The 13156-nt window shown below is 45.1% G+C and overlaps 1 protein-coding gene across 17 annotated transcripts in view; it reads right to left on the bottom strand.

Annotated features, from left to right (window-relative positions):
• GRIP1 (glutamate receptor interacting protein 1) overlaps window positions 1-13156 on the bottom strand; it is a 1760673-nt gene that overhangs the window by 192716 nt on the left and 1554801 nt on the right. For all 17 annotated transcript variants that reach the window (XM_069629739.1, XM_069629748.1, XM_069629732.1 and 14 more), the window contains one exon: window positions 8677-8757. In XM_069629739.1, coding sequence (XP_069485840.1) covers window positions 8677-8757 — 81 coding nt within the window. The remainder of the gene's footprint in view (window positions 1-8676; window positions 8758-13156) is intronic.

Below are 13156 nucleotides of genomic sequence, written 5' to 3'. Positions count from 1 at the left end.
AAATGGAAAATGCTCTTGCTGTATTAATTACTTCTTAAAATGTTATAATCGCCATTTTTTGATTTTGGATTAATGATTACATTGGCTGACCAAATGCTTTCTGGTTCTCTGTCCTTTCTCGGTTTGTGACTTTCTTTCTCCTCCCTTTCTGTTTCTCTCTTCTCGATTTCTTTCATTAGCAGAATTAGTTATTGTATACACTGTTAGTTATTTGCCAAGATCATTAGGCGTGTATTTTTATGGTTATTAATGATGTTTGCATATTGAAATATTGTAATAAAAATTTTAAATTGCGAAATGACATGGAACCATTTTTCCCTGCACATCGCCTGGAAATGGTGCTCTTAGCCACATCTCATCCACATCTGCCCTATGGCCGGGCACTGGCCCCTGTGCGGAAATTCAAATCTGCATCTGTAGCATGGTCTCTCTCCTTGGGGCCTGCGGTGTGGGCTCCAGGGTTCTTGTCTTCCTGGCGGCCCTGGGTACCGGGTGTATGCTTAGGGTCCGGTGGCCACCGTTGCTATGGTCGCACCCTTCTTTGGGTTTTCTATGGACGCCGCTTGAACATCCACCCTTTCATATATTCTTGCTAGGTTGATGATTTCTTGTAGTGGAAGGTTTGTTTTTTTAGTAGGTGTTCCCTGAACTGTGAAGTCTGATTGCTTCATCGTCATTGAAGTTGGCAAAGTCGCAGTAGGTAATTTTCTTTTGATGTCGGAGGATGAATACTCTCATTGTTTCATGCGGTAGTTGTGCACACTGATTGAAAGTGTACCTCTACTAGTCTCTGTTGGGGAGAATTATTCGTTTTCTGTTGACGGCAGCAATTAGGCGTTGGTAGGTGTTATTTTCGTGTGCTGGGAATGTCTTCATAATTCCCTTGATCTCTTTCCCCGTAAGATTGGCAAAAATGTCTGTTTTGTCTTGGTCACCTATGGCCCTCATAAAGTCCTCAAAGTCCTTCATCCACTTTTCCCATCTCTGACCTTGGTCATGGTGCTGCCCTAGATACTGGTCTTGTCCCGATGGCGACTTGGGCTGCTGCTCCTGCAGCTGCTTGTGCTCCTTCTGACATTTTGTCGGGTATTGTTGTCTTTGCCTGTGGTAAGCTGAGTTAAGTGTCCATCTCGCTGCCTGTAGGTGGTTGGCTGTGGCTGTGAGGTCAGCAAGGCCCCTCCTGTGGTGGCACTGTCTAGTACGCAGGTGTGCTGATGCCTCTGTTTATTTTCTCTGGTTTGGGGTGGGCCTGTTGTGGGGATTGGTTGTCCCTTTAAGTGCTGTTTGCAAGAGTCACTTCCTTGGTGGACTAGTGAGTGTTGTGTGTACTCAGGCCATTTTCTGGATTATTTGCTTTGACTTGGTGGTCTCATGTTATACGCGTGTTTGCTGGTGTGCGTATGTGCGTGCTATGAGGCCTAGCTGGTGTGCTTTGCTTTCTTCCCCCAGCCTCTGTAGTGGGCCTCCTTACCGCTGTCGTTTGACTGGTGCCTCTTACTCGCTCACAACAGCCTCCTTTGTCGGCTTCTCTGGTCCATTGATTGGTGTCTCCTTTTCTCCCTGATGTTGTGCTGTGGTGTCGTCTTCTGTGGTTCTCCTTCCTCGTTTATTGCTTGAGTATTTTGGATCGGTCTCTCCTCGCTGGTTCACCACTGACTGTGTGACTCTCCTCGCACGCGGGCCGGTCCGCAAGTCTTTTGCGGCCGCTTCCTTTGTGGTCCGGCTATGGTCCGCACCTTCTCTGGGTTACGGTGTCAGCAGCGGTCTGTTGGCTGTGCACAGGCCATGGCGCTTCGTCGCCAGTTGTTGGGCCCCTCCCACCCGATAACAGAACACACAGGAGCTTCTACGGTTCACGTCTAATCTCCTTTATTTTCTTACATCAAGTCTTGTTCCCCTCCATTATTCCTCCCCTTACTCCCTCCTTCCGCCCCGTGCTCACTGGTCCTTTCTTCTTAAAGGGGCTATGTCCTTTTCTAGCCACAACAAAAACCACTGCATTACAAAAAACCCTAGTATGCTCGCATACTAAGACATCACTGTGAATGTCATGTAAGCACCACCTAAGGGAGAGGGTACTTTTATGTTCATTACGATTTGCATTCTTGAAACCACAGCTTTATTCTCTACCCAAGGCCAGGAATGCCATGGAGTTTGCTGCAAACACCAAAGATATGGTTGAAATTAAGGACTAACAAAAATGGATATTATTCTGTAGCCTTGAGGCAGCTCCAGTTGAGTGAAACATGCATAAGCAGATAGGTTGCAATATGAATACATGTGAATCACCAGATCGGTACAAAAACACAAATGTGTACACTTGCTATTTTAGAACTGATAAGACTGCCAGAAGCTGTGAAAATGTAGTTTGTGCAAATAAAATAAAATCTATTTAACTACTGCAATCGAGAGGTGCATTTTCTTATTGCAGGGTTATGTTTAGATTTAGTTCATTGTAATATACAACTGTGGCTTTACAGACCGCATACTGTATACAGGCCTGCCCTTCTCGAAGGAATTTTATAAACATGCACCAGAATGCACCAGAATGGCGTCTGCAGCCAAGTTACCTCCTTATGGAACTGGTCCAAATGTCCACTGTAGCCACTTCGAAGCACTTGCTCACAATCACACTATTAGGTTAAATGGGAAAACTGCTAGACCCCATCACCTTCCAAATGAATGTAAACAACCAAGGCAGGGTTTAACAACTCCTAAATGAACTTAAAGTCCTCCAGACACAGCACACTGGTTACTTAAGCTTAGTTACCAACATGACCCATTCCAATCTGTAGGTGCTTATCCAGTCCTGTTTTTTTCTTTTCATTCTGCGACTTGTAGTTTTATAATGGGATAAGGATAACTCCTAGTCCCAGAATACAAAGAGAAAAAACAGGTCTGGATAAGCACCTACAGACTGGAATTGGTCACGTTGGCAAGTATGCTTAAATATGAAAAATCTGTTTTGTAAGTTGAGCACTGCATTATTTTCAAGAAAACAAACCCTTAAACTACACTCCATACAAACCAAACTACAACGTAAAGGTGGCGGTTGGTTTGTGCCTCGAAGATGGGCAAGGACATAGCAGAAACATGTAATTACACAGCAATGTAATTACACAGCAAATAAAGGATTTGATCGATGTTGCTTCCAGAAAATCCAGTATTGTATGTACCTTCAAAAAACAATCAAACCCCGCCAACGAACTAATAAAGTGAGAGCAAATGTTTCAAAAATTGAGGGAAATAAAAGGAAAAATGAAGAAATAGGTCAACATTTAAACATTGAACACAACGTTTTCTCTGTGTCTTGGCAAGGTCACTCCCTTTACTAATATTATTTGTCAGTGTTGCAAAGTGACTTGCAGGTTTAACTTGGGTTATATCTTAGGTTTATTGAAGGTACTTAAGTTACAGTTACATGAAAGTAAATACAGGAGTATGGAGTATGATCAGCACTGGCCCCATCACCCAGGCAGGGGAGCTCTAACTGCCTGCCTCAGTATGGAACCCTCAGATAAACATTCCATCATCCACACAAAAACATTCCATGTGACATCACAGCCTCACATCATGCCTGACACAGACAGCCACTACATAACACATCTCCTTCCCTTACCAGACACACACACACACACATAGAAGGTCACTACATAACACATCTCCTTCCCTTACCAGACACACACACACACACAGAAGGCAAAAACAATACAGCATTACTCACAAACTCAAACGCCAAATAGACTCAGCCTATTAGGTGCAACCAACTTAGCCAATACATTCATATACCACAGATAACCATGAGACACTGGCCAGACATCCCAAGTTCATCTGCATATCCGGCATTTGACCACTGACGACCCAATGGTAGCATTACAAGAGTCTACCATGCCAAACCCACGTCTGGAGACAGCACAGTCTTTGGCACAACAACCAAGAGGAAAAATAACACATACAAAGGCGCTACCTCCTTTAAATAATTGTAGAAACAATCCAACGTGGCACTAATCCACTCTGATACCAGCTCCACTTCATACTGGCAGAGGCGCTACCTCTCGCACATCACAATGTTCCACAAACCAGAGGCGCTACCTCCCTCAAGTACACTTGCGTCCATGCACACCAGAGGCGTTACCTTTCTCCAATACACTTTTTCGCAATAACCGGAGGCGATACCTCCCTCAAATACCCTGGTGACACGCACAATCAGAGGCGCTACCTCTCTCAAGTACCAATTGTGCCACACAGACAGGAGGCGCTATGTCCCTCAAATACCCTGGTGACACGCACAAACAGAGGCGCTGCCTCAGTCAAGTACCAATTGTGCCACACAGACCGGAGGCGCTACCTCCCTCAAATACCCTGGTGACACGCACAATCAGTGGCGCTACCTCTCTCAAGTACCAATTGTGCCACACAGACCAGAGGCGCTACCTCCCTCACATACACTTGCATCATACTCACCACTACCTCTCTCCATCATGATGCCTACATCGGAGGCGCTACCTCCCACAAAATACACTAATGACACACTTATGAGAGCCGCTACCTCAAATAACTACCACAGTACCACTCATCTCAGAGGCGCTAACCCCTCACTAATATCACTTGTGACACACACACCAGAGGCGCTACCTCTGCAGTGACAGCCTGACTCATACCATCTTCATGCCCGTCCTTGTGCATCCATTGCACATCCACTTTAACGGAATCAGGCCAAGACATTTTGCATTACACCATGCAATGATTATAACTGTGGTATAATTAAGTTAACCAACACGTTTGTCCTAGAAGTCCATGGTCATCTTTTGACCCTAAGATAAATACTATGCTCCTAAAAGTCCATGTTGCTTGTAGCAACCTACACCTGAAAATCCTTAATAGGTTATGTTAGCCCATTGCTCCTCAAAGCACATTCTTGGAAGCACAAGCATACTTCAATCACTTATTTCTTACTTTTAACACACCCTACTTTAAGCTGCATGTTACATTGTGTAAAAGAATAACACTACTTTTCTAATAGTTCATGGTTAGTCCACACCCTTAACCTGCAAATCCTCTACATGTTATATCTAACGCACACTCATATCACACAGTACTTCACTCAATAAAAAGGATACAAATTATCTTCGCCTCACTAGCATAATGCAGATTCGTGATGTCCTATCTTAACTTATTTGCCATGCTCGAACTAAACCCTCCAATGGACATTTACAACACTGCCTCACGACCATGAGCTCAAAGTCTCCGCTGCTCCTGCCGTCCAATTTTATATCTCCTTCAGAATACTGATTACTTCTTATGCCGCTCAATTCCAATTCCATGTATTCCTGTCCGTAAGAGCAATGCTGCGTAGACACATAGCGTGAAGACGGCACACAGCAGTGCACAGTAGTTCCACCGCACTCAGGTAATTGCAACTCTTGCCTTGGACTTCTTGCTGCGGCTCACTAACATACGTTATACGCTGCTGCTCCCAAAAACCTGAAAGGTTGGCTTCTTCTGCCATGACAGCTGTTTGTATCAGATGTCATCCGAGGGCCGCTACGCAGCGCTGCCACTTGATACATCCGATAAAGCGGGTTCTTTTCTCAAACTCGGCAACGCATCCCAGCGTATCATCAGCCAACGAACTTACGCGTATGCGCTGCGTCTCGCATCATCACGCCTCAGATATCAACTTTGAACAGTTCTTCATTCGAACGCTACACTCGCGTTCCTTTTGATCACCAACACTCCAGGGCCTTCAATGACGTCATCATTGCTATTCAAAAGCCGGCACCTAAGGGAGCTCTCTGTTACCAATTGCCACACACGCACAGTGACTGGTGACTGTTACTTCTGCCACCGATCGACATCTACACATGTGCACATCGCGCCATATACAGCAAAGAGTTATATAAACATTTCTGTGAGAAGGGATTCTGGATGGCTCATGTCATTTCTCCGCCTACATTAAAGGGAACTTCGCACCCTAGTGCTGTGGGCTTCCCATTGCTTCCCTACTCCTGGTGTTTGGCGGCCCATCAGAACAGACAGTGTCCATTTGCTCCCAAGTTGCTCGATGGGACAGTCCTCATATTGCATGTCCCTTTAAATCGCCCTATTTACTTCACTAGACCCCAGCTCTGGGGCCTCCAAACTCTACTTTCCGACAACTTTGGGGTTAGTCATTTCCGCATGAGGGCTACTTCACCATTAACCCCTCTGGTCTTCTTTCTTCTGCTAATGGACCAACTTATTCTCAAGCTTCCCCCCCAAGGGCCTGGCTCTTCTTGGGTGGACGTCACCCTGCAGCATTTGACCCTTGGATCCCTCAGGACTTGGGCTCTTCTAGCTCTGCCTTCTTGCTTGAGGGCACTTGATCCCACGATACGGACTTCCTTACTCTTCCCTTCCTGAACCCTGGGTGATGGGTCTCTTACTTGTAAAGTGGGGGCAGTGCTGACCACCGCTTAGTCCTCCTCTCTCCTGCACCCCCCGCAGCAGGTTCTCAGACTTCAATTTCAACTTCTTCTTCTGTTGCGCAGGTTCTTTTCAAAAGACCAACTCGTCGCCAATGTTGCGAAGTGACTTGCAGGCTTAACTTGGGTTATATCTTAGGTTTATTGAAGGTACTTAAGTTACAGTTACATGAAAGTATGGAGTATGATCAGCACTGGCCCCATCACCCAGGAAGGGGAGCTCTAACTGCCTGCCTCAGTATGGAACCCTCAGATAAACATTCCATCATCAACACAATAACATTCCATGTGACATCACAGACTCACACCATAACAGCCTGACACAGACAGCCACTACATAACACATCTCCTTCCCTTACCAGACACACACACACAGAAGGTCACTACACAACACATCTCCTTCCCTTACCAGACACTCATATCACACAGAAGGTCACCACATAACACATCTCCTTCCCTTACCAGACACACACACACAGAAGGTCACTACACAACACATCTCCTTCCCTTACCAGACACACACACACAGAAGGTCACTATACAACACATCTCCTTCCCTTACCAGACACACAGACACACACACACAGGTCACTACATAACAGTCAGTTATTTCTTTTATAGAAATAAAGCACACCTTAGAAGCAGCATAAGGACGATGTCGCAAGAGACCTACAAAGCCTCAAAACATACCTGTTTCCCCACGCCTAATCCAGCCCCACACCACCTCCCCGGCCATCCTTGGTCTATCCCGATCTTCCTACCCGGTCCTGAAAATATTATAACTTCTTTTTCACCTCCTCCCTCTTGAACTCTGTAAGGACACTCCGAGATCCTCTGTGTACCACCAGTGCCGGACAAAAATCCAAATAAAATAATAAAATTATCCTTTTTTTAAAAAAAAGTGAAAATACACCATGATGTAGCAAAGCAAACTGCAGTTTAGCAATTTACAGTATTACAAGCAGTAGCAAAAAGTGAAACTACAGTTTAAAGAGCTTGGTAAGAAATGACAATGTAATGTGACCATGGTAGCAAAAACAAGCTGCAGTTTAACAAGGTGCAGTAGGACAAAGTATAGCATAGCAGACACAAACTATAGGGTGAGCTTCCATAAGAAAAGCTGTAGGAAAGACTACATGATAATATAAGGAGAGTTAGCTAAATCAGCCTACAGTGTAATGGGCCATAGGAAAATCTGAAAATATGGCATAGCGATTTATCACACTGTACCATCCAGTGTGACGAACTCTAGCAATACAAACTACAGCAAACGAAAGGAGCGATGGCTGGGAGGGTTAGACCTTTTCTTAACCTCTGCCATTGCTCTGAGCAACCACCCAGACCATCCTTTTGCAGCCCGCCAAGTCATTACAGAAATGGGAAGACCACATGCAAATACTACTTGGTCCAACCCCATGCTGCACTTCACTGATGAGACCCAGGGCCGAACCATGTCTGTGGTTGCTTGGGTTCCGTGTGGAAGGGACGTAGCCTAGAGGTTCGGGCTGGACTACTCCCATTGATGGCAGGACCAAGGCTGATCTTCATATGGCTGGTCCCCTTCGGCAATGGCACAGACGGGCTAATGGTGTGGAAGGTTGCCCAGAGCAATGCCAGTGGTTACGATTCATTCATAGCCTTCCACCCATCAGATTTATTTTGGTTATAGCAATAAAAACTACAGAATGACCAGCAGTACCAAAAACGGAAACTACAGCATGACCAGCAGTACTAAAAACGGAAACTACAGCATGAGTTGATGTAAATGCAGATCAGCGATTTTCAACAAAAACAAACTAAAGTCGAACAAGCCATAGTATAAATGTAAACTTCAGTATAACGAAGGTACAAAATAAAAAAAAGTAGCAAAATGAAAAAGTGAACCAACAATAAAAGGCGTGGTACAAACATCTGACTACAGAATAACAAGACGTATGATAATCTGAAAGAATGTTATAACGAATTGTGTGCCGAGCAAAAACTGAAGCCATAGCATAACCAGATGAATGTCAAAATCTATCGAAACGTGTTGCCTCCCACCACCACATTTACTTTCTTGTCGGTTACCCTTACTTATGAACACACAATCAAATTAAGAATGATTTACTCCACAAATAGTCCAACACAATTTTCAAGGACAATCACAATAGAACATTGACAAATTGTGATGGACAGCATATTAAGTCTCACAAAGGACACCCCAAATACATACAGCTGATGGTAATGCCGAGTTCCACATTCTGTTTCTTGGGTAGCTTCACGTGAAAGGTCCCACTGCTGGGTATTACGGACTCTGGAAAGAATAAGAGAGAACGTTTGCAAGATGGTACAAACATACGTACATCTGCTTCAAGTTCAACCGGCCCATCAACCCCAATAATATCTTATTAGCCCCTTGTATGTGAACACAATCAAAGTATCAAGCAAAACATGACTTTTTTCAGTGGCCTGTTAATTTACACCTGTGCCATACTGTGGGTATTACCACCACCCTGGTGGTAGCATACAGACCAGCAAGGCTGTGATCATGGTGGGCTGCTGTCTGTGGTGTCAGTATTTTGGCCACTGTCAGGGCTACTGGTGCCATAATTGCCACTTTACACCGGGCACCACCAGGTGCCTGTATCAGCTTAAACGTTCGATCAGGACCGAGATGTGCAGGACGCCATGCTGCCATGATCTGAGTGAGAACATGCTGGTTCTAGGTACCCCTTTCTGGTGGCAAGCTGGCAGTATGGGTATTGCTACTACTGGGACACCAAAAGGGGAACAGTCCCCTCCTACCAGCAGGGCCCTGCCGTCGCGATTCCATCTAGCAGTTCATGCCAACTCTGCCAAGCTAGAAGTACCACTCAACTTTATACTACTCGATTCCATACACATGAAAGTTCTTCCTATACACAATCATTTGGACAATAGGGTCCAATGAACACATAATTAAACATCTGACAGAAACCAAATGGGTTTGACCTCCATTTTCTTGGCCTTCTTGGTCACGTGTTCTTGAGCATTTTACTGTCGTATCTCTCGTGCCATTTGGTCCCCTGGCACGCATATGCTTTTTATGGACTCTCTTACAATGCATGGCAGCCTGCAATACCCTTATAAAAGACTGCAAGAGATGGTATGACGTCACTACTGGCCTGTAAAAATAAAATGAAATCAGTACCGCTCTGTAATCAGTTATTATGCTTCAGTTGTGCCAGCTGAGGGCATAATCCGTGACAAGCTTTTAAAATTCCTTTCCTGTGAAATTGCTTTCTGTGACCCTTTACAGCTATTAACCTATAAGGAACAGTTTATGGTTGTGTTTTCTATTTTTATTTTGCACGTGGAGTTTAAAACCGGAAAGCATGAATCTACATGTCATTACTTGTTTTAAAGCACAAAATGAAAACTTTTTAATAAGCATTTTTTCTGCAACACAATAGAAGCTGCATACTAGGTCTTTTTAAACGCAGACTACACTTATATATATCAGGAAATGGAAGATTGCCTACATTATGTAGAGCAAGAGGCTAGGTATTAAATGGGATGGTAGTTCATGGAAATGTATTCCAAGTAATAAAACGTCTCCTACCATAAGTAAAAAGGATATAATACATATTGGAGTCTACTGCAGAGTCGAGCAATCTGCAGTCCTGAGCAGAGTCTGCTTTTCGTTGCTATCGTTTGTGGGAGGACCCACATAAACACGCCTTCGACCGCGGAGCGGACCGCGGAGCTACAGCGGAGTCTACTGCAGAGTCGAGCAGTCTGCAGTTGTGCAGAGCGTGCAGAGGGTCAGTGGCCTCAGGTCCTCGACGAACTCCCCTAAAAAAGAAGCATATGGTAGTGCGGCTAGAAAACGTGGACAGTCTCGAGCTGATGGAGGAGACGGACGTGGACGACCCGAGCAGCTCGGAGCCGGCAAGATGCCTCAGAAGTAACTCAAAGATTCCGCTCCAGCCAGAGAAAAAATCGCCTACCTTAAAGCGAGGTAAGAGTCACCTTACCGCAGCTACACCCGCCCCGAACGGTGTAACAGAGACACTTTTTGACTTTTTTCCGGAATCCCTCACTAAGAGCCCTCAAAACTCAAAGAGAAAGCCAAATATCGTTGCCATTGCCACTGAAAGGGCCGTGGAGAAAATGTTACCAACGGCGATGACAGAGACAGAGGAGGGTCCTGTAGTGTGCGGCGGGGATGTGGACCGGAGGCCCGCCTCGGTGAGAGGACTGTCAGCCAAGACTGCCGGGGGGCAGACTGGGATGACCCTTTCTCCGGCCTGCCCCGCCAACACACGCAAGCCCTCCGAAAGAAGTCCGTTTGCAACGGCACTGCCAGACACTTGCATTTACATCGCAATGCGTGAAGGGTGACACCAAGGCCCAGCCAGTACGTGAATTGAAGGGAGGGGGGGACCCGATAAAAGAGCAGGAGCACCGACAACTTTTGGATGCTAGCACAGGGGAAACGGAGGGACAGAGGAAAAAGACATTGCTGATAACAGCTCAAATCCATCCTTGAACTCAAACTGAGGTGCAAAATCAACAGGAAACAGCAAAAAACCGCGTCAAGAATAAAGAGGCATCAGAAATTACTGACAGAACACCAGGTCCGGTAAACACAAAGGAAAAGCCTACATGCTCAGGGGAAATCATGCAGGACACCATGGAAGAGGACAATGTCTTGACCACGAAGCCCCTGGTAACCAACGACCAAAATATTCCATCCGGCCCTGAGGAGACGACGGTGACTGGCACAAACAAGGAGGGAGGGACAAAACACACATAAAAAACCACAATAAAAGACAAAAAGGGAAAGCCCTTAAACCAAACAAAAAAAAACAGAGAGACTAAAAGGTAACGGCCAGGCTAGCAGTAATTACACAGGTGCTAGCTCTGGAACGAAAAATCAAAACATTACTCAAAAAGCAACAAACAAGAAGAACGTAAACGGCACAGAAAAACTACCTAATCCATTAATCTCAAATGCACTCCTCAACTTCTTCAAGAAGAAACAGCACAAACGGAAACTCAACATTGATATTGAACTATCCGATGCAGAAATGCTGGAAGTAGTAAAGGAGATTCTGCCGGCAAATAAAACAAGAAAAATGGACGATCTGAAACTAAACCCTAAAGAGAACACAGACAATGGGCCTGACCACAACAAAGAACTAGCCGTGTACGCCAAAAAAGGAGACTCTATTATAGCCTTGCGAGGAGGAGACGTAAATCACCCCTAAACTGCTACAAAAGGTCCTCAACACCTGGACAAGAGGGCTCAAGAATGTCCTACACCTCCACGAGAAGACGTAAATCAAACCTCGACTGCCACAAAAGGTCTCGAACACTCTGACAAGATAGCTCGAGATACAATACGTCCAAAGCCAAATGAGGCTTCTGATGCAGCAAAAAAAGTTATGGCCAACGCTGAGATTCGGCAAAAACACAATCACGCCGAACAGGAAAACCTAGACGCCCGAAAGGATGTTGCCTTTGCAGATCCTCACGGGCATGGCACACCACAGGAGGACCAGGCGAGGGAACATCCTTACATCTCGGGCGTTGGAAGGAAAATGAATGAACAATCGTGGGCTAAAATTAATCTCCAACACCTAAACGGGAGTGAAAATCGATCAATGCAAACGGCGGAAAAAAGGAGCCAGACGGGGAACCACAGGGAGCAGCGACCCTCAGCGACTCCCCCTCGGGCAGCCCTGCATGCTGAAATTCCGACCCAGCCCTCTATGCTATTCTACAACTCAGAGCAAACACCAGGGAAACACAGAAGACATAGTGAAATTACGACAGACATGCAGAAAAACTTGCCAAACAAAAAACCAGACATGACAACAATTATGGCAGCAATTACTATCTCCATCGCCCCGTTTGGGAAACTCTATGAAACCATAAATGAAGCTACAAAAGATAACGCAGTCATTCTAGGGAAACTACTATCAAAATTTGAGTTCATTGAAGGATACCTAACGGCAATGGAAGTAAAAAACCAAAAACAGGCAGCGACATGGGAGGCAAAATGGCAAACTATGGAGGCGAGGCGTGAAGAAGTAACTCAAAATAACAACCTCAGAACAAAAACAACAGGAAGTCAAACTCAAGAATGGCCAACAAAGGAAAAGGCCGTTGTGGACCATATGGCGGGTGAGTCTAAACAGACGCTATTGACTGAAGATGCACGGCTGCAAAGCCAAAAACCAAGATTGGATAAAACTACAACATCGAGAACTACCCAAAGAGAAAAAAATAGGCCTTCAGTTAACACCACAAACAGAAATAACTAAAAACAAAACGCCAGCCACAGAGAGCAGTAATGACTTAACCAAGAGCCCCAACCGAGACGACCAGAGAACCACAAAAAGTCCAAAAAAGATCAGACACACAGAAAAATCTCCTAGAACAGTGGTTGAATTTTTAAGGACAAGTACATTAACGGACATATCGATATACCCGGACTCAGAGTCAGATAAAGAAACAGCCCAAGAGAAAGGATATCCTAAAGGCAGCTCAGACCGAGACAGAAGAACCCACAGAAAATAAGACACCTAAAAGGGGGGTAAACCTAGGGTCCAGACAACAAGGACTCAACTCACGAGATCAGACCCGCAGTGAATATTACAAGGAAAACCGAGAAATAAACCAAAGAAAATCATACAGACAGGCATCAACCCCAAAAAGACAAAGAG

Source organism: Ambystoma mexicanum, chromosome 12 (genome assembly GCF_040938575.1).
Source record: "Ambystoma mexicanum isolate Mex_15411 chromosome 12, UKY_AmexF1_1, whole genome shotgun sequence".
Classification (NCBI taxonomy): Eukaryota; Metazoa; Chordata; class Amphibia; order Caudata; family Ambystomatidae; genus Ambystoma; species Ambystoma mexicanum.
The sequence above is the reverse complement of the archived record's forward strand: the minus strand, read 5'-3'. Positions and strand labels throughout refer to the sequence as shown.